Source organism: Pelmatolapia mariae, linkage group LG16_19 (assembly GCF_036321145.2).
Source record: "Pelmatolapia mariae isolate MD_Pm_ZW linkage group LG16_19, Pm_UMD_F_2, whole genome shotgun sequence".
Taxonomy (NCBI): domain Eukaryota; kingdom Metazoa; phylum Chordata; class Actinopteri; order Cichliformes; family Cichlidae; genus Pelmatolapia; species Pelmatolapia mariae.
This window is the reverse complement of record NC_086241.1, coordinates 12096428-12119273: the sequence shown is the minus strand read 5'-3', so window position 1 is coordinate 12119273 and position 22846 is coordinate 12096428. Positions and strand designations below refer to the sequence as shown.

Sequence of the window (22846 nt, the reverse complement as noted above, 5' to 3'; positions counted from 1 at the left end):
CTAACAGAAAGTCTGTTCTATTCCATGGCTCATTAGCATTTTCCTTGTTGGTGTTAGCAACTCGGTGCCACAAACTCTTTCCCTCACTTGCACACATACTGGGGGTGTGCGTGGGCAGATCGAGAGCAGAGGAATCCCTGATAAGCCAGTGGCCTGGCGGACGACACAGAGAGAGGAATGGCAGCTATGTCGGGCATTCACAACACTCTGTGGTGTCACCAAACAAAGCCTTCCCTTCTCCCGCCTGTCAAAGACGCCATTGTGTCACGAGGAGAGAGCCTTTATATCACACACATTCCACGCATGCTGTCCCTCAACATGCATACACGTTCATACACACACATTCACACGTATAAAAACCGACAGCTTTTACAGGATATAGGGAAAATACAGAAATATAAAAAATAACAGACACCTTGCATTTTTAATTATCATATTAAAATATTAAGATCAAAACCCTAAACTATAAAGATGAAATCACACAAATGGGCACAAACGTATATACCAATAATATATATGCAGTGTTTTATAAACATACATACAGAAATTGCCTCTCTTTCACTTTCATATCCTGCCTTTGCCTGTTTAGGTTGTCAGGTCCAATATTCCCAGCACAGAGTCAGCGCATTCCCAGGATGTAGCCCCTAGTGAAAGTCACCTGCGAGTGGGAGGGAACAAAGGGGAAGCTCCCCTGCACACTGGAAGTCTGGGAAGTTAATGACAGCTGGCATACTCACAGGGGGGTTGACAGTGAGTGTGTCTGACGGTTGGTGCTGTAAAAGAGAGGGAATCTATGTGCGTGTGAGAGAGTGCTAGCCTCTTCCTGTTGCTCTGACAAGCTCCTGACTGCTCCTGCCACCTGCACCTCAGCCACAAAGGACTCATGGGAAGGTGGACATGACAGGAGGGTGGGACTCCCATATGTCTCATGTCTGACTATCCAGTGTGGCTCTGCAAACACCTGTCAATCAATGTCAGGCTGGGGACTACAGTACAGCTGAAATCCACGTGTTTGTGTGTTTAAGATTGTGAAGTAGAATGAGAACAGGCTTAACACGTTAAAAGACTTGGGATGTGTGGGGATTAACTTGGGATATGCGGCAGTGAGAGAGAAACCCCGTGTTTTCTTAACATCAGAACAGAAAACACAATCATTGGTGTTTGCTGGCGCTCCTTCTAGCAAACCAAATGAAACCGAAAACAGCTACAAAATCATTTAAAGACATTAATATTTCTTGTTGTAAATACATTGACGTGATTTTTAATTGATGGTCTCTAACTGAGGGTAAGACATGACGAACACTCCTCAATAAAGACACATCAGCCATTAAATCTGCATTATAGTTGCATCTACAATACTTCATGATTTTTGGAAGGAGTAGTTGGTGACAGGTTGAAAGTATTTGGGGCCGGCACTCCTGTCAGCCCTGTGGATATCTTCCCAGCATGGGGGTTATCATGAAAGAGGAAGCTCCCAACTTCACTTCCCCAGTTTACAGTGACAGTGCACACTGGGTTTCTGGGCTTAGACAAGAAGTCCTGCTGAGTGACTCTTTGTCTACTGGGTGACTGGTAAGATTGGAGGATAAAGAGCCAGACAGTAGGGGTAGTAGTAGAGTACACGGACAATACAAAGTGACAGCAGCGGGCCAGTAGGGGAGAGGAGAATTACCTGCCAATTAGGCAAAGGTAATGTGGAGAATGATGAGTGTCAATCTGTCAGAACCCGGGGTGGTGAGGGATCAGCTGGATAAGCATCATGTTATCCCTCAGATTACACTGTCTACTGACATGCTCACACGCACACACATAAAGCCACACAATCCCTCATACAGGCGCATACTGCAACACCATTTATGTACATTTGTGATTCCTACAAATTAAACAATACATGTACTGATGTAATCTAAAATATGGAGTGCGGTAAAAAAAAATGTGAAACTTGGGAGATTTCCAGAAAGGTGCTAAACAGAATATATAGTTTTTTGTTTATTTTTCATACTGAATGTTTCTTGTTGGAGGTGTCACAGCAGATAGAAGACAACGATAATCATCCATAAGCAAAAGATATATATGTTCCAAAGCACTGCATTAAATAAGGAGACAAAAAGCCACAAAAAGAATGTCTTAGAGGTGCATTAACTGAATTCCAAGCTACACGGGATGTCAGGGATAAGCTCAAAAAGATGGGGAAAATAAGCTGTTAACATTGCACTCAGTGAGAACTTTATCAGCTACACCTTGCTAGTATTGAAGCCCCTTTTTGCCTTCAAAACTGCCTTAATTGATGGTTGTTAAGATTCAACAAGGTGCTGGAAACATTCTTCAGAGATGTCCATACTGGTCCATCCTGACATGGTAGTATTAAACAGATTTGTTGGCTCCACATCCATCCAGATGTGCTCTATTGGATCTAAAATGTAGTAACTCCGAAATGCATTTAAGTAGATGTTAAAAAAAACAGTTTGATATGATTTAAGCATTTTTCATTACAGCATTTTCCTGCTGAAAGCAGCCACCAGAACATCAGTACTGTGGTCATAAAGGAATGAACATATTCAGCAAAAATACTCAGGTAGGCTGTGGCATTTAAACAATGCTCAATTGGCACTAAGCAAGCCAAAGTGTGCCAAAAAATATCCCCCACACTATTACACCATCATCAGCAGCAGCCTGAATCTTTGATACGAGGCAGGATGGATTAATACTTTCATGTTTTTTACACAAAATTCAGATGGTAGGGTCAGAAACTCAGACAAGGCATTAGATCAGCCAAGTTTGGTGAGCCACGTGCCAATTGTAGCTTCAGGTTCCCATTCTTAGCTGATAGCAGTGACACTTAGTGTGATCTTTTGCTGCTCAAGTCCATCTGCTTCAAAGTTCAATGTGTTGTGTGTTCAGAGATGTTCTCATGGATACCTTAAGCAAAATCATTAATCAACAGAATACAACCCTTTTTAAAAATAGATTAGAGCTGTTCATTGCTGTCTCTACTCCAAAGACATAATGCAGGGTAAAAAGCTAACTCTAGCCACCAGTCATTTAAAAAATGCTACCCTCATACTGGGGGTTTTCATTTAATGTTTGCTGTGTAGATTATCCCTTTCCAAAAGCTGAAACCCATGGAAAAAATGGATCACTGGAAACGTTTAAAGTCATAACAAACCTTTAATAATTGCATATTTATCATCACATTCTTCCAGCCTTTGTTGTGACGCTATATCTCCTTTGGGAATCGATCCATTAGTTGCTTTTATCTTCAGTGGAAAGCTGCTTCCACTGACAGCTAGGAAGTAAAAAACAATCTGGGTCAATGGAGCAGGAATGCCCCTGTGTGGCTCTGGTATGTGTGGTATGGTCATTATGGAGAGCATGGGACAGTAGCAGCAGGTAGGGTCAAATAACAGAAGCCTAGATGATTGACAAGCAGGTGGGAAAGCAAAGGATTCCTCACTGCTGAGTAACTGTGTGTTTTCAGGCTCTTTTCAGATGACTTGGCACAAAAACAGAAGAATTTGTGTGGAATTGTTGTCATTTTATGCAATTGAGCTAAATGCTATTTATAGTCTGCTATTACTGAGTACTCTTTTCAGAACTGTATTTTTCTTTATTACATTTAACAGGCTTTTTATTAATGTAATGTTAATCAAAGGGTTGTGTCATTGCTCTTGATAAAATGCCTCAAGACATTTTTCTTTGAACGTTCTTTATAAAATATGATTAGCTTTTGACGTTTTATGTAGATGGTAGCAATTAGCAAACTGACAAGTCAGTGATAGATTGTAGCTGAAAGCTCAAAGCTGCGTTGACCTAAATACGTGTTTGACAAAACTAATGGGTACAGATTTTAGTAAAAAGTGTGGCATAAAGACAGAGTGTAAGTTTAGGATTATAGTGAGACTCTAAAGACTGACCAGTAACCTAGCCACTGGATAAAAAGCACTCCCCTTGAATAATGCTTTACTTGAGCAATGCTCTTCAATAAACGTTTGCCCTGTTACCTTACGAAATCCAAGTTTCCCAAGCTGACCTCTGATCTGCATTGTTCGAAAAGAAAGCTTCAATATTAGTGACGTCTGCAATTATTTCTCTGCAGTACTAATCAGTGTACTGTGTTAATTTGGAAAGGATGGTGTGTAAAACAGGAAATATGGCTGATAAAATGCAAATGATGCAGTGTTCCTTAATCTAATCCCTTAAATTAGTTTATATCTGAATTTTTGCAGATTAATCTGGTTAAAAACTGTCTAACTCTTCATTTGGAAAACATTCCCTTTTCCTGTGAACTGTATTGACTGCTGCAACAACTCATTCAAAACATGAATTATTCCTGAATGGAACTGCTACTAATCCACACCCACACCTTTTTTCTGTGTTTATTAACCTGAATGTGAATGAAATGAAAAGTAAATATGAGCTATTTTTACAGAGCAAGCAATCCTCAGTATTTGCTTTTTATAGAATGTTATACAGGTTCCAGAGCAAAGTGTTGAACTGTTATTGAATATTTTGCTGCCAATGCTTGTCTGACTGTAAGCGATGGCAATAAAAATAGTATCAAAGCTGCATTCCACAAATAGCAGAATTGTTGAGTATGAGCTGAATCCTCACTCCTCTAGATGCAGGCGGGGCTGTATTGGAGCAGCTTACAGTGGAGACTAAGCAGGGGAAACAGGTGTTGGTTGCTAAATGTGCTTCCAGTGAACACAGGAATGACAGCTATGTACTGGCCTCTGTGGTTGCTGGCACATTATCCCCACTGGAGCTTATAGACACAGGCTACTGCTGCTCCTACTTTGGTCTTTATGAATGGAGTGTCTTTGCCTCTGATTATTATTGTATTGTATTTTATTTTTTTGCATTTTATTATTATGACAAGAGCAAATAAAAGGCTAAACAATGTACCAAACTTTATTTGTTTTTAAAAATATAGCAGTTAAAGTTAATATTTTACTAGTTTACTGCCACGTCAAGTGTCACTAATGATAACAGTTGGTGTCAGAGCCTCTTGAAACTCTACTGGTAGCATACTTAAATATATATTAATTTTAACTTTATATGTCGATGTTTGTGTTTTTTAATTCAAATTTTTTAATATTGAAAAGAAATTTGAGAGAACTATTATCAGATTTCCGAAGAAGAAAGTCATGTATATTGGCTTCCCTGTGTGTGGGCAAACACAGGAATGCTGTTGGCCAGTGTTATGGGTGGACGTTCTTGTTGTACACTATAAACAGCCATAAATGTTGATCTTGCCCTGTGATATATTTATTGATTTTCATTTAACGGCCTTCCCTTGGCTGATGCCATGCTGCACAGACATGGGCAAATGTTCCCTCCCTGATGCCATGTAGTCGCACCACATATCATCCCACTAGCTCTGCTCAAACTGTTACAAATGCCTCTTTTCTTGTCTTTTTTTCTTTTCTTTTTTCGCAATGGATCCTTTTTTATAATCTAAAGTGATAAACGTTCAGCAATAGTTAAAGAATTGCTCACTTTTTTCTATTTTCTGTAAAATCACGTCACATTGATAGCTCTTATGCCATTAAAGTGGCCAAAAGGTCATTAAAACCAATATGTATAGGAATCCAACGGTTTTCAAAATCATCTACCTTTATTGCTCCAAAACCAATAACAAAAGAAAGTCAAGAAAATAAAAGGAAGGCAGGGAACCAAAATGCATTTTAATTACCGGAGTAAGCTATAATAAACATTTTTTAATCACCTAATGAAACGACTGTGTAATGGAAAAAGGCTTGCTCATAGTTAAAAATACATGCCCACAGCTTTTCTAATCACCACTGTTTTCTAGCACCAGCTGTTAAAAAGCTAAACAAACAAACAAACAAACAAACAAACAAACAAAACCCTCAAATACATTGCTACCTGCTCAGAAAAAGTCTAATAAAATACCAAACCAAAATTAGAACCTTGGTTCTTTGTACATTTTAAAATAATCCTAAAAGACCAGCCATAAAACAAAACACACTGGGGTGCTCCCTTTGTCCACTTCTAGTTGTACTAGCTTGTTTAGATTTTAGAAAAAATCAGTGAATCCCTAAAACGAGCCAACAAAAATGGATCTGATAGCTTCATCACTGCCCTTAGTTCCTGGACCTCTTTCTGGTCTGTCTGTCCACTATGGTTTTGCTCATTGGTTTTTGGCTCGGTGTTGGTATTTTGACTGCTGCCATGTTGTTTTTCCGCAGCCAATAATATTTGGATGAGAGAGCAGGATGCTAACTTATCAGCTAACACTATCAAGCCTAGTTAGCAAGCTGCATTCCTAAAACATATGCGGGCAACACAAAGAGATGCATATCAGAATAATGAACAGACTAATAAACATTTTAATTTTGCTTACAAGAACTGGAGCAAATCATCTTGGATGAGCAAAGCCAACAATGTTATTTTTTACGAATTCAGGAAAAAAAAAGGCACCAAACCCAATGTACACAACCCACTCTCACAACAGTCCATCATAGGGTCACAACCTTTAATCTGCTGATTCTTGTTGGATTTAATTTTTTTTCCATGTTCCTCAACACAAATTTCTCAACATTATTGATTAAAGTGTGCGTTTGTGTGCATTTGGAGGTTTGAGGTTGGCTTGTGGACGAATAAGTCACCTTGAAATGCACGCAAAAGACCCAAATTCAAGTTGTACCCGTCACAGTTTTTCACACATTGCTATAATTTTCAAATAGGTTGGTTAGATTCAATCTTTAACAAACTCCCGTGTTAGGCTTAGAATGATGGTTAGGATAAAATACAGGACTTACCCTACTTTTCAAACTTTGACTTCCTGGTTGACATGGTAACACTTCCCACTTTCTGCAAAAAACACCAGTGCTTGCAACATTAATTACATTTCATATGGAAATGCATTAATTATTAGGTATGTGTTCAAATGATGATCAATGATGTTATGAAACAAAGGAGTAATCATAGCAGCCAAATCCATTTTTTTTCAATTAGCAACTTCACCATTATCCTTCCCGCATGTGGACAAACAATTAATTAGTACAGCCTTAAAATTTTTTCTTTTTCAAAGACACAGCCAATTAAACCAAAGGTTCTTGAGCAATAATGTGAAAACGCCTCATTGCAACGTTTTCTAAAAAAGTGAATAGAAAATGTTACATGTTTGGGCATTCGCTGCGCTGCTGTCCTTCAGCAGTTACATATTACCTTCTCTATACTGCTGTGACTCTTCTCCATGGTATCATTAGAGTTTAATCTAACCTAAACAAAATTAAATTAAACTGTAATGATCTAATCCAATCTAAATTTGATGAGAAAGCTTATAGAATTTTAATGTTAGTCGTGCTCGAACCTCCATTATGTGGTTGTTCATTTGACCTGCTGCATTAAGGAAATAATTGGCAGTTAAGAAGGAAAGACTGAAGAAAGTTTTACTGCAAATACTGATCTGAACCCAATGTTAATAAATATACTAAGGCTTGAGAAGCAGAACACGAGGTTCCCGGCTCCTTGGGTGTTCCTTGTCATTTGTTAAACAGGTATCAGGTACCACTTGAAACACAGAGGACTTGGTAAATCAAGTGTAATCAGCAGGACAAGTGTTCTGCGACAGTCCCAGCACGCTTCATTAGGCTGCCCTGTTGACACAAACATAGCGGTGAAAGCTGAGCCTTTCACTAATACCCCTAACACCCGTAATACTTGTTCAAGGAGGGCAAATTAGCTCTAATTACCCCAGTGATTTGTAGACACTGAGCTGACTTGTGGAAGTGAGGAAAAAATGTTTGAATGGAAAAGGGAAGCAAAAAACAGTGAGAAGGATGTGATGAGGGATTATGACTACCATATGCCTGCTTTACTTTCCATTTCTTTTTCTAGCTAGATCTTCTCTCTTCTCCTAACCATCCTCATCTCTGTATTTATATAGTTTTGTGTTCAGACAGCTGGTGTTGTGTTGCTGATTGTAAAACTAATCATCCGCTCAATTACTCTGGAATGTGTAGCTGGGCTGTGTTATGACCGATCAACTTTCCCTCTCCTACTCTTTTTTTCCCATCTCTTTTCTGTGGACTCTCTCCAGTCTGCTAGTCTAAACATGTGTTTTCTATCTCCCTTTTCTCTTCTTCACTTGGACTGAATTGATTCAGTTCAGTCCAAATTCACTTTTACGGCACACTCTGAACAAAAAGCAAAGCAAATAAAGAAAACGCCAAATTAGATAAAGTCCACAATCACCTATCTTTTAATGTTGTTAATATATCATGTGCGGCAATAAGGTTAATTTGCTTTTTTTAAGAGGTTTCAAGCTTAAAGACAGATTATGGTTGAGACTTAGCTGTGTTTCAAAAGAAGACAACCTGCTAGAGATGGGAGCATTGATCCAAACATCAATAGTATCAATACCAATGCTGGGTATTGATTACATTCTTGGAAATAAAAAAAAAATAAACCTCAAAAATGCACTATGTAAAAGTTTGGAACCTTTTTCTCTCGACAAGTCCTTTAGAGATATGAACATTAAAAAAAATCCCCCAAATTGTTTTTCAAGCTTTGAAAGTCCTTGGAAAAGCTGAGAGGTGTGTTTTGTTTTATTTAAAATTATTGTGGAAGGTGATTTAGTGATCATTAAAATTTGTTAAGAATTTGTTTCGGTATTGGTGTCTGCATCGGCACTGGCAATATTGGCCCTGTATTTACTAGTTATACGACACTACTACAAAAGTTGACTCAGTACCTTTTCAGTAACAAATAGATGGGCTTGCAAAAGCTTTATTTTACCAGTAAAGACACTGGTTAACATGCTTATAACAGAGTACAACGGTTTTGCATTACCAGCGATAATAAAAGTGCACACAGTATGGGATGATGATATAGTGATGTCTGAGCAACATACAGCTTAACAAATTAAATGGATAACAAGCAGGCTGAGGTTTAGAGGATAGCAATGATAGAATTATGAGTATGAGTTCATTATGAGTTGATATCGCAGAAGATCCAAAAGGTGCACCCCAGGTCGGAGGAAAATGTGAATGCTGAGAAAATAAAAGAGAAAATAAAACTATTTACTTTCTTTTCTTAAAATAAATGCATTTGTCTGCCACAGAAAGGATGAGGAGATTGGTCATGGAAGAGGCAATCATGGCAATGAGGAGATGAAGAGCTATAGCCCTAGATTGGCTCAGCACTTATCCTTTTCTCATTTGGTATCTTTTGTCCAGTGAAGCACAGTTCTGTGTGCGCATGCATATGTGTGTGTATTTTGTGTGTGTGTGTGTAGCTGGGCTTGCAATAAGTTCTTCTGATGAATGTAAGTGCAACTTTGAACTTGAGTGCAAATAAGATTCAAGGATAAAATTGATTCAGTTTGGAAAGAAAAATTTAGAACAGGAAATCCACATGAAATACAAATTGCTTTATTAACTTACGTATTTTATCTAATCAGCTATGTTAAGCAGCAAAAAAAGTGGTAATGTAATCCTTTACTGTTTGGGATATATTTATTGTAACATCAGCACAAAGCATAAGCTTTAAACTTTTAATAAAAATCTAATGCTACATTTCCTGAAACTCTTTAACCCCATGGTAATTTTATAACAGACAAATTAATTCACTTTCATTTAACTTCCATTTCTGTGTATCTGTATTTTTTCTCCTTCCTGCAGTGGAAGTGCCTGCAGTGATTCTCCAAGGCTGCCAGCGGGATGCCTGTTTGCATGTAACTACACTACATGCTGATGTGGAGGCTGTATGCTAATGCAAATGAAGAGCTTACTTGCAAATTGTGGCCTTTCATTTTCCACCTTAAAATGAACCCAAACATCAATATCTTCAGCAAGCATGGGAGACACAACCAGAACTCCAGTCGATGATTGCTCCAAAGTGGTGCAGTGCTTGGTGACAAAGCTGTGTTGTGCAAAACAAAAGAAGAGCTAAAAACATAGATAAATGTGATCATGTTATTTAAGTAGCTAGCATTAATTGCATGCATGTGTAATACATGTAATTTCTTGGATAAAAAGTAATATATAATTACAGTTTTTTTACATTTTGCATTGTAAGAGATCTTTTGAAGTCATCTTCTTACAATTATTTGTTACTGCTAGGCTGGACAATTGCAATTCTTGATGATCAGGCTGTTAAGACTTGTCAGTTGATCCACATTGGCGGCTATTGACTTAACGTTGCTTAGACTGCAGGCTCCTTGTGGTTCCTAGAGTTTTTAAAAGTTGAATGGGAATAAGCTCAATAACCCTCTCTAGTTTTAAGATTAAGCCTAAATTGTTCTTTTTTGATCATTTTTATAATTAGGATTGAGTCACGTGACCCTGAACCACTCTTTAATTATGCTACCATAGGATTAGGCAGCTAGAGAATTTTCAATGATGCTCTGAGTGTTTCTTCTCCACTCTTTTCACTCATCATCTGCTTTACTACTGCACACTATAAAATTTTGTCTTCTCTTTTTGATACGTTGTGTTTTGTCTTCTTGGGCTTTCCTTTTTTTTTTGTACTTCTCTTTCCCCTCATCCCCAAACCATGGCAGATACCTGCTCCGCCCTTCTCTTTCATCTCTTCCTCTTAAAAAAGGGAGTCCTTGTTTCCTGCTCTTGCCAAGTGCTTGCTGTGATGGTTGGGATTTTCTCTCTAATACTGCAAGATCTTTACCTACAGCATAGTGCCTTGAGGCAATATATTGTTGAGAACTGGTGCTATATAAATAAAATATAGACTACTTAAAAATAAAGTATATAAAGTATATAAAGTAAAAATGTTAGCTTTCTAAAGGCCTAACTGTAAAAAACAAACAAAAAGAAAAACAACAAAACACAAAACAAAGATAAAAATAATACAAAGTAACAATTTATTTTGCCTCATTTACATTTTTTTCAGGTTGCAGGAACGCATGTGTTATGTCTTTCAATAAACCATAGACCAGCTAACGTAAACAGACAAGTCAATGAAATGATAGTGAAACAAACATTCAGTTCTGATTAAATAAGTGTTTCTCCGTTGGGCTTTTCTTTTCTATGCGTCATGATTTGTTGATAGTTTGGATGGAAACGCAGCTGCTGTGCTCCAGATTTAAAGTCCTGCTGTTTAGTCGAGATGGAGAGTGAGATACGTGGGAGCGGAGCAGGAATGTTAGTGGGCTGGTACTGCTGATCATACCACCTGGTCAGGCCACTCACCACACACACACACACACACACACACACACACACACACACACACACACACACACACACACACACACACACACACACACACACACACACACACAGACACAAGTGTGTTTCTATTAGTTCAGAGGACATTACATTGACTTGCGATTATTTCCTATGAGCTCAACCTTTAAACCAAGCCTTTACTTTAAAAATGAAGCATATGCATTAGGGGAATATAGGATATGACCCTACAATGTGACACATGTGAATATACTTGTTCTGTCACATCATGTGTAATACAAGTACACTCACACACATAAACATACACACACTATTTGTGTAATCAGTTCTTGATTGTAAAAATTAGATTTTAGTCATATTATAAACATGTCTGCATTTGGTCAGTCAGTTCATTCTACAAGTTTAAATCAACCAAGACTTCCATTCAAGTGATTGATGAATCTGATATAAACACCATATCAAACTTAACTGTGGTACGTAAGGTCAGAATTTCTGTGTGTGCGCCTGCCCCCGTCCGACAAACTTCCTGTCCAGACGGAAATGCATTCCTCAGTGTGTATTTGTCAGTCTGGCGGTGTCTGTTTTTAAATGTGCGTTTGTGTGGAAACAGACAACAGACATTTCATGGTATCAAACAATAACGGTCTGTGGAATGTAAACCACTTCCCTTGGTACTGCAGCACAGATCCTGTTGGCTGAATAACATAACATATATGCTCACAGCTGAAGCGCTGAAGATTTTTCCTTTCTTATGTGGTTGTGTTTGAATTTTATAGTATATATGTGCAGCTTCTACTTGAGTAAGTCTTATCTTTAAAGATTCTGAGTCAGTATATTAACATGATAAACTTCTGTTTTATTAATTCAATAGTTATTGAAGTCATTTCTCTTTTAAAATGTGTAGATTTCGGAAGTTATTCTATCTTTATGACATATGTGAAAGAAAGTCTTGTACATGAGATGTACTGTTTAAATACAAGGCTTCTGTGGCTCAGGTGGTAGAGTGGGTTGTCTACCAATTGGAAGGTTGGGGAATAGGCTAGGCTCTTCCAGTCTGCATACTGAAGTAGTGACCAAGGGTTGTCCTTGATGCATCTATCTGTATGTGTTTGTAAATGTTAGAAAACAGTCAGACATCTGTAAAAGCTGTATGAATGTGTGTGTGATTGAGTGAATGAGACTTGTAGTGGACTATGCTTTGATTTGAAAGGTGCTGTATATGTACCAGTCCTTTTAAAAATAGAGAAAATGCCTGCATCAAATCAACATGGATGCTTTTCTTTACTCTCAAAGACATTTCCTACATTTGGAAACAACAAACAACAAACTAACACATAATGGGAACAGCAATTTCTTTCAAAGTGCCGCCTAAAATAACCTGATCCTTTTCTAAACTTTGCTTTGGATTAGCGCATCGTGGTCTCGATTTCTACATATCTGCAAGTTTCTGTCAGAGAAAACAAATCACCTGCAAAGGTTTTGCTTTTCAGTTGTTGAATTTATTTCTTAAACGTACAGTATCAATATTTACACTACAAATTCCCCAAAAGGCAAAATTGAAAGGCAGCTTCCAAACAAAAGTTTTAGCAGAGGTCATCCAGCAAATGACAATGTAGCATGGCTTAAATGAACACAGACACATAAGCAATTTATAGTCATCATCAAACATTTTACTGTACAAAACAAAATGGGGGTCAAAATCAAGCTCTTGAAACAGAACCACTTAGTCACGCATCACATGGAAAGTAAATTGGTGTTTTGTGCTGACAGAGAAGAGACCTTCCATTCTTAAAGCTAGTAGTCTTTTTTTTTTATTGTTCTTCGAGGGCCTTGACGTGCAGCCAAAGCATACTGATCACTGTCATTTAAGTCCAAGCCTGAGTTCATATCAGTAATTGTGTGGACAGTGCAGGACTCGTAGATTAAGCTACAGTTAGCATTCTATAGCTACATTTTGAATTACAGTGCTGGCGTTGCAGCCATACATTGATAAGCCACATAGTAAGTCCTTTTTGGCATGAGTTGAGCTTTTTGCCAGTCCATCAGTTAGAACCAAACTGATGTCTTTGCTTTGGTTTGATCAAGAGCTGCAAAGAGAAACAAACAGGGTTAAAATGTTATTGTGAGTTTAAGATTTAATGGTGCAGTGAAAATACATGTGAACTTTGACCAAGGCTTGTCAGAGTTACTGAGCCGTTATATCTACCTGTGTCATATGCCTCTAAAGATCCATGGAGACCAGAAGGAGTCCAAGTAACAGATGTAGCCGTGACATTGTTGTTGCTGCTGGGCTCAATCTCTGCCTTCACCCCCTCGCCGTGTGGGGAACTCCCTGTGTTGGTGGATGTCTGACTTTGGCTCCTAACACCAGGCAGCAGGAGTGAATTGAATCTGGGATCCAATGCCGGGCTGTGAGCTGGGTATGTATGAAGCATGGGGTGATGGTGCCGAGTGTGGATGTGGGGGTGGGAATGGTAGACGTCATGAACATTTGGGTAACCACTTGTGCTCTGGTGGTTCAGGCTGTAGGTCCAGCTATCAGGAAGGGTAGCTGCAGGTGAGAGGCTGGCCTGGGAAAGCATGTGGCCGGCCCACAGAGCTCCATCCTGGTGGTTGAATGAAACAGGGCTGGAGGAAAAGCCTGGGTGGACTGAAACAGAAACAGCGGGGATACAGGAGCTGCTCTGGGATGGATAAGTGTTGTTCCAAGCTGAGCTTCCCTGACCTTCAGTGAGAGAGCCACCATCTGAAACAATCACATCACAAAGACTTAAAAGACTGACACAAGCTATATTTCACGATTTTTAGATTTAATTTTTAGGGGTTTTGTAACTATTTAGATAGTTAAACCAAGTCAGTGCATCAACTACATAGGCAAGTGTTGCCTACTCACCTTTCCATAGGCCAGCGGTGGTTGAAGCCAAAGGCTGAGTCACTCTAATGGGCTTGGTATCGCCACTGAAGGTGCTGGACTGACTGAGAGCACGAGAGAAGTGCTCATCTACCACATCACCGATGTTTCCTTGGAAGTAGGTAAACAATACACACCGGGAACTCAAGTACTCCGTCTCTGCTGGCTGAATACCATCCTTTAACTCGGAATCAGATGAAGATCTGCTGCCTGATTCAGCACCTGCTGCAGCAGGACCCTGCTGTAGGACCTCTTCTCTGGGCAGTATCCCTCTTCCTCCTCCTTGGTGCTGGTCCATACACTCCTGCATCTTACTGTAAACACTCAGCTTCCTCTGGAATGAGATACAAATAGAGATTAAATGAAAGTTTAAAAGAACAGTAGCTCAAGTTTATTAGAATTTAAATTTTAAAATAATGACCATCTTTGTGTTGGTTTTGAATAGATATAATACAGAAGACAATAATTTCTCACATGTTGGTGGTACTAACAGTTGCACAGAGTTCTAAATGTCATAAATAAATGACATGGAGTCACACTGTACCACTAATTATTTGATGTGGAAGCTGATTGGGAATCGTGTGAAACTAAGATTCTTTTCGCCTCCATTTTGCATTCAAACTATTTGTAAAGCTCAGTGTGCCTGATCCACATTCCTCAGTGACTGACTGACTGTCATTACATCACCGTTTGACCGCAGGATTAATAGTTCCGTGTCATTACGCCTGACCTGTGTTGAATACCAATCCCCAGACTGGAATTTAATCACACAAAAAGGAAATTTAAGGTAAAAGTTATTAAAGCAATTGAAGGATAAAGACTTTGGAACAGAAACAAATTGAAATCGATTGTTCACGAAGGACATTTTATAAATCATCTTAAAACTTTCCTCCGTTGATGATATTTAACAACTTTTTTCTGCTATAATATTTTAATTCCAAACTCAGTTTTAGTTATTTTTTTTGTCTTCTGCCAGGTACTTAATTATATACATTTAGTTTTATAAATCTTTTGCTTGTAGTATGCTTGTAAATTGAATACTAATTTCGATTATCTTGTGAAAATAGAAAAGTCACGCGTCCCCCTGTAGGGCACAGGAACCCTCAAATGGGAAAAAAGAAGCTTATATTCAAGCAAAGAGGAAAGCCTCGAGCTGAGATCTCGGTGTCTGCCCCTCTTAGTGCCTTCAAAAGTTTTGCGATGAATGCCTCACCTGTTGTTGTTGGTGATGGTGGTTATAGTAAGTTGCCTTGTACGCCGCTGCTGGGAGGTAGTGCGCTCCATAGCTTTGGTGGTACATCACATCCAGGCAACTCATCGCGACGGAGCGAAACGGATAAGGAGAAGAGGGAAGCCGAAGGAGAGAAACTGGCGAAACACAGCCGAGGGGTACTCTCCTTGAAACTTCAGACGGGCTGTGTCTTCTGAGCCATCAGTGTCTCCATATATGCCCAAACGCATACAATAGCCATGTCGCCAAGTTTGCATAGAAACAATGCGCCTCCCGTTGCGCGCTCCACCAGCACCACCCGGGGCCACAAAATAGTTCAAAACGGTATGAGACGCACACAGTATCCGGAAAAAAAACCCCTATCCACTGACAAGTTTTCAGATAGTTCTTGATTGGACAAGCATCATCTTCTCTTGTTTTTCCCCTCTTTCTGTTTTGGAGGGGAGTTATATATTTAGAGAGGGCTGGGGCCGTTACGCACGCCCACCGGGGAAGGGCCTCTATGGCGCAGGGTTTAGTAATGTAGTATTATTGCCGAAAGTCTGAGGGTTTGTCGAGGTTTCCCTACAGTAAAGTTTAACACTGAGCGCTTGTGTGGCATGCCACTATTAATATCTGAACAAAGATTAGATTAGAGAGAGAATACAAATCCTAAACTTAAATCACCATTATCGACAAAGAAGTTTAATTTATTACGTGTCATTTCTTATTTTCAGCCGTTTTCATTGGTCTGATTACAAATGTCTTTATTTTCTAAGTACGGGTCTATCAAAATATTCTCCACAGTGTCAAACATTGTTTAACCATTAATAATTGTAGTAATTGAATCACAGTCAGATTAGTCTAAAAAATACTGCAGCAGGCTCATTTAAAACTCCTAATATAAAATTAACACTGTCAGGTTAGTCATTATAGGAAAGGCTGCTTTGAAATTTGCTATGAGAGGAGGGACTTTAATTAAAAAAAATGTACGAGACCCTTTTTTGTGGTCAAACAGCCTCGTCTGTAGGTCGTCTGTGAGCAACAGGTGCCTCTCAACGGCTGGTGCGTTACAATGAGTAAAACGTGAAGGATAAGTAATGAACTTTTTTTTTTAAATCGGGATGAAGACCTCAGAATCTCAAAACAGCAGCAAAATATTTTTTTTAGAAAAAAAATCGTGGCAACTAAAACTCAGTAGGGCCTCGCTCTTCATTACAAACAGTGCCTGCTAATCATCGTTTCCCCCTCAGCGCTTTGATTGGGGGATCTGAGCTGTTTGCTGCCATCTATTGACAAGGATAATAACATCACATGGTTATCAGTTTGTCCCATAGTGAAGCAGCCAGCTAAAGACATTTTGCCATCATGGTTATGAAGCCAAACATGTGATTATATATTAATGTTATTGAGGCAAGAAAAAAAAGCTCCAGAAATCCCATATATACATGACGAAACTTGCTTCAATAGTTGTTCAAAACATAAAAAAAAAAAAAAATTCCCATCACTTTTTTCATGCACGCACTGGAAGCAAAAGCTAAGTGAGCACGTGACTGCTCATAACCCATCATTACGTTGAGTTTTTGTTTACACTGGCGGTGTCACTCTTGCATCTTTTCTTATGTATCATAGTATTCCATATCTGTTTTGTCTGATTGAGTCAGTCCAAAAGCAAACTTTGAAATTTGAAAATGTTTACATATATTTAATGCAGTGCATTAACAACAACAGGAAACACAAGAATGTGTAAGTACATTCATTGTGAACTGAAACAAAAAAGTGTGTTTTGTCCCAGTTCCAAATGAACACTTACATAAAATTGCTTCTGATCTCATTGAATGCATAGAGTGCTAACCAGGTGATAAACCAGGTGTTGTGATTTTAAAGAAAGCAACTGGCCCACAGTCCACAGCAAAGGAGATGAGAAAAAAAACAGACAGTCCCTCAAAATCTACTAGAGTTTCTATTAAAAAAAGATAGAAAATCAGTTATGCTGTGTCAGAAATAATGGTTATATGTAATTTTAAAAAGTAGAAAGGGTGTCCATGACACTAAAACAATTGGTCTAAAAACCCGAGAGCCTATATTTTATTACACTAATTAGCCTTTTCTAATTCCTGCTGAGTTAACACTATATTGTAACTAAAGCACTTCCTTATTCTGCAGTTTTTTTCTGCAAAAATGCTGCTGCTTAAAAAAAACAGGCTGTATTTGAGCTAATGACACCTAGCTCCTCCTCTACATGTATCTGGCTTATATGCAGCATGCCTGTTCTTCCCTGTGGTTCAGTAAATTTAAAATATGACGATGAGGTCTGAGAGCGTTGTTATTGCCAGCATATTTCTTTGCAGACATGTCTAATGAAAAAATATTTATAACATACATGAATCCAGTACTGCTGGCCTGAATGCTGAACAGCTTTGGAGCACTGTGGATGTTGTTTGAAAGCTTGGCACATGCACATATACACCCACAGTGTATGTATGCATGTATAGTATGGATTTACAGGTGTCCTGTTCATTTTCCCAGTAAAACAAGCCAACAGGCACAACACCAGGGTATTGAAACTGCAAAATGGATTCCAGTAAATGTTATTCACAAAGAACTTTACTTTTCCTACTTCCCTTCTGCACGCGTCAAAATGCGAAAAGGGGTACTATCACAGGCCATTTCATTAGGTACACCTGCTCAACTCTAAAATTACTTTCTGGTCTTATGAGTCTTGATTTTATTGCAGGTGGTAGGGCAAGAAATTGGTGCAAACAACATGAAAGTATGGATCCATCCTCCTTTATATCAAAGGCTCAGGCTGATGGTGGTGTAATGGCTTGGGATATATTTTCTGGGCACACTTTGTGCCTTTTAATACCAACTGAACATCATTTAAATGCATTGCTGCTGACCATGTCCATCCCTTTATGCCAACAGTGTATGCATGTTCTTATGGCTGCTTCCAGCAGGATAACACATGATAGCATCATGTCAGCTCAGATCATCTCAGATTGGTTTCTTGAACATAACAATGAGCTCACAGAACAGTCAGTTCTGAAGGTTAAAGGGGGGTTCCAGCTCAGTACTGACAAGGTGTAATTAATGAAGTGGCCAGTAAGTATATCACTTACAGTGCTTTGAAAAACCATTTACCCCCTTCTTGGTTGTTTTTTATTTTGGGATATTTGTTGGACTTAAATGTTTCACATCATCAAACAAATTTCAGTGTTAGACCAAGACAACACAAGTAAATGTAAAATGCAGTTTTTAAATTATGATTTCATTTATTTAGGGAAAAAAGCTGGACAACTCTACCTGGCCCTGTGTGAAAAAGCAGTTGTCCCTAAACCTAATAACTGGTTGTGCCACACTTGTCAGCAAGGACTGCAATGAAGCTTTTGCAATAACTGGCAATGTGTTTTTTATTTCACTGTGGAGGAATTTTAGCCCACTCTTCTTTGCAGAATTGTTTTAATTTACACACTTGAGGATTTTCAAGCATGAATGGAACTCAGATTTTCCTAAAGGTTCAACTATTGTCTCGTCAGTTTACAGAATATTTTCCCAAAAATCATCAAAATGTTTTTGACAAATGTGAGATGAGCCTTTGTGGTTTTTTTGGTCAGCAGGGATTTTTGTCTTGGAACTCTGTCATAGATGTAATTTAAGCCCAGTTTATTTCTTATTTTTGAATCTTGAACGCTGACCTTAACTGAGGCAAGTAGGGAATGACGTTCTTTAGATGTTATTCTGGTTTCTTTTGTGACCTTCTGGATGAACTGCTGATCCCCTCTTGTCGTAAGTACTTCGGTCACTTCTGAGATAGTTCAATGCAATTTCAAGTTTTCTCCGTTTGTGGATAATGGCTCTTACTGTGGTTCAAAACCTTAGAAATGACTTTGCAACCCTTCCCAGACTGGCAAATGTCAATGATTTTGTTTTTCTCTTTTTCGTTTCTTTAAATTGTGGCATCATGTGTTGCTTCTTGAGATCTTTTAGCTTACTTTGTCAGAAAGTTTTCATTTAAGTTATGTCTTGATTCATCAGGTCTGGTAGTCATCAGAGCTGGGTGTGGCTTGTCAAACTGATCTCAGCTTTGTTGTTTAATATTAAAAAAATTTGATGATCTAAAACATGTAAGTCTGACAAATATGCAACAAACTAATAAATCAGGAAAGGTGCAAATACTTTTTCACAACACTATATAATCAATTGCCTGATCCATTTTGGATCAGGCAATTGAAAGAAGGCACGTGTTTAGTCCAAATATCCCTTTGAAAGTGCATATAACAAATGCATGTACCATTCATCTTTCTCACTTTATGCACACCTTTAATCAGTGTGCAACTCTCCCACCCACAAACATGAGTGTATGAAAAACGAATGTCTGAGAAACACAACAGGAAGATTTATTATTAATTTTTCTCATCCTGCCTCACTGCATGTTGTTACCAGATATGATGGCACTTCGGGGACTGTGGCAAGAGAGTAAGTGTCATTATTTTCACTCATTTTTCATTCGCTTTGATGTCACAATGAGAGTGTGACTTATTCCCTCAGAAGCAGAAGGTACTAAAGTGGGGCAGAGTTGTTGAGAAAAACAATACAATATACAGGAACATTTTCAGGAGTTTAGGTTATTTCAGAACAACTCCATTTTTATTAATATTGCCAAAGGGTGGAAAGCCAAATTATTATGGGGAGTATATTTTGAGCTTTTTTTTTTAAATGAATATTTTAATTAAGTTCTAATAACTTAATTGCCAAATGTGTATATACTAATTTCTGTCCCCTGAATTAATAACATTTAATTAGAACCACTGAAACGACAATTATCTAATCAGTTATACAGTGGATAAAACAATATCGCTCAGTCTTATTCAATACAACAAAGACAGTGATCGGTAACTGGGACAGTTTGACACATTACTCAGTGTGACAACACTAGCAGCCAAAGACTGATTATACAATTGTGCAGAGATGGCAGAGTTTATCCATATCTCCAGCTAGTGTTGTATAGGAAAACTCACAGACTGGCTTTGGAAGTGGGGCAGTGGAACACGCAGATGCCGGGAGACAGTGCAAGTATTCAAACTTTATGATGGTATTCCATACGCGTTCATGCACACACGCTGCACAGTTCAGAGCATATTACAACAGACACATACACACAAGCTCTCTGACACAGACAGTGGACCTTAGGGGCTTTCCGCCAAACATCTGGAGAAGCCCGTGCCTCCGCTGCTCTGCTCCTTAATGAGGCACAGAGATGATTATTAGTGGCTGTTTTAGAGGGGGAAATTGAGGGAGGAGAGGGGAAGGGATAGAAATTAAAGTGAAATTGGATAACTGTTTGCTTTTTCCTCAAAAAAAAAGAAAAAAAGAAAAAATGAGCGGAACCTCCAGTGCTTTAGATCTAAAGACATTCCACATCCCTATTAAAACTTCACCTTCAGAGAAACATGAACAGGGTTTGAGGGGGTACATCCCAAGAAACCAAAAGAAAAAAGAAGTCACAAGTGTAATGTCCTACATTAGAGTCTGAGACATAATTATTAAGGCCCCCACAATATGAAAAGCATTTTTAGAAGTGATTTTAGAACAAGATTTTGTACCAGTCTACTTTTGCAGGATTTTACCAAATGGTTTGGCTTTTTTGTTAGCTTTACCCCGCGAGCCTTATGAAGCAGGTGTGACATAATGCTGAGTGCTGTTGATGATATGTCACATTAAGCAGACTGCAACATCATGAGTTTTGAAGTGTGGCTGCCATCCTTCTTTTCCCCCAGAGATTCTATGGAAACACACACCTGCCTAAGCTGGGCATATAGATGACCTTATAGAGCGATGATGATGATGAAGCTGATGAGGTGATAACAATGACTGTAATAAATGCAAATAACCTGCAGGCTGCAAATAAATGCTGGTTCTTTAGAGTGTAAATTCTCTTTTAGAACAAATATCCTCAAGATGCACTTGACCTGAGGTTCATCTTTTTTACAGTGTAAAAGTTTGTTAATATTATAATTTTATTTTTTATTCTTAATGGTAAACCTGTGTAAATATGACAAAATTAAATAGATCACATCACCATTTAGCATCTCATTGTCATAATTTAATTACTAAAAGAACTACTTGTACAATTGCAAGCATTACCCGCTGACTATTATGATGGAGATGGATAAACTCCTGCTCCATCTCTAACTGGTGACCGATTGAAGGTGTAACATGCCTGTCATTCAAATGGGCTGGCTCCATCCGAGTTGTGACCTTAGTTGGACAGACAGTTAAAATAAATGAATAAATAAAACAGAGCAGGCATACCAACCACACAGTTCATATTCAGTCGTGTTGTGTTCTTATAATAGCTAATAACTGCTCACTTCACTTTAGATGAAGATGAGGAATAGGCTTTATTGCACCTCTCTTTCCTTTTCCACAAAAAGCATCAAGAGAAGCTCAATTGTCAATTTAAGGCCAAGAAATCCTAACTTCCTTCACACACTTCTTCTTTTACACATTTGATGCGATTTTAACAGGATATTTAGTTTGGTGGTAGATGTTGGAATTCTTCAGTTAAAAACATGCTATATGGTATATGCATGTGCCTGTATGCTCAAAGTGGATATTTGACTCTATGTTGCTGTAGTAATGCTGTAAAATGCTATAAACCACTCTTCATAGAGTGCATGTAAGAGGTGGGGGAGGAGTGGAGACTAAGTCTAATTAAAGATCCATTAGTGCTTCTCCAAGCACATGTATATGAGTGGATTCCAGTTCATTATTAGCCATTTTCAGACTTAAAAAGTAACTACTTACTGTACTTGGACACATATTTTTCTCTCATTTAACGTGAGATTGTGAACATAGATGCATAATTCAGTTTAAGTGAGACACAAAGCAACACAGTGGAATCATTTGCACTGTAGCGCCCTGTTAATGAGGACCAGCCATTCATTTGTGAGTTAATGGAAATGTAATTTACATGTTAATCCAAAGAAAAAGAAACTGTTAGAACTGTTTTTTCTTCTAAAAGCCCACACTTGTGCTTCTTCATTATCTATTTTCATTGTTCTTGCCATTTTTGCACATTTTATAAATGGAAATGAGACTTTTTAATTGCAAAGTCTAGACAAAGAAAAGCACTTCCTCCACTGTGTGTGCTAGAGTGACTATGTGCCCACAAATAGTTTGTCTGTTACAAAGTGACCGGTGGATTTTAGGTTCGCAGTAAGCATGCTGACCTTGCTTAAAAAGCAGATAATTGCCCAATCCTCAAGTTTTAGCTCATATTCTGCATGTATGAAGATAATGGGAACTGCCCAGGCATCCCTGCAGAAGTTAATGAGATGACAGAGACTCAAAAGCAGGGTCAGGTGGATGGAGGGCAATACACATGAGAGATGTGGCTTTCCTTTAGAGGATCACGCTGGGAAATACATTCCTTTCAAGCTAAATGGACAAGGATTTCAAAGTTGAATGAGAGAATCCACACCAAATTGGAAAGCAGGGTAGTAATATAACATTGTTTATGTATAATATTTGGACGATACAGTAGAT

The 22846-nt window shown here is 38.4% G+C and overlaps 1 protein-coding gene across 1 annotated transcript; it reads right to left on the bottom strand.

Moving 5' to 3' along the window:
- Positions 1-12599: 12599 nt before the first annotated feature.
- vgll3 (vestigial-like family member 3) lies at positions 12600-15713 on the bottom strand. The gene is made up of 4 exons (XM_063499113.1): positions 15299-15713; positions 14068-14419; positions 13381-13920; positions 12600-13261 (listed from the first exon to the last, which is right to left on the bottom strand). The coding sequence occupies exons 1-4, from the start codon at positions 15401-15403 to the stop codon at positions 13221-13223; spliced, it is 1038 nt and encodes a 345-aa protein (XP_063355183.1). The 5' UTR covers positions 15404-15713; the 3' UTR covers positions 12600-13220.
- Between the last annotated feature and the right edge of the window lie 7133 nt (positions 15714-22846).

What these genes read in the sequence shown, in the direction of transcription:
- vgll3 (XM_063499113.1), bottom strand. Translation starts at nt 15,403, where the DNA reads ATGAGTTGCCTGGATGTGATGTACCACCAAAGCTATGGAGCGCACTAC. An exon ending in ACCATCACCAACAACAACAG is followed by an intron (nt 14,420 to 15,298) that starts GTGAGGCATTCA and finishes ATCTCATTCCAG; the next exon opens with AGGAAGCTGAGTGTTTACAG. An exon ending in CACCGCTGGCCTATGGAAAG is followed by an intron (nt 13,921 to 14,067) that starts GTGAGTAGGCAA and finishes TGATTGTTTCAG; the next exon opens with ATGGTGGCTCTCTCACTGAA.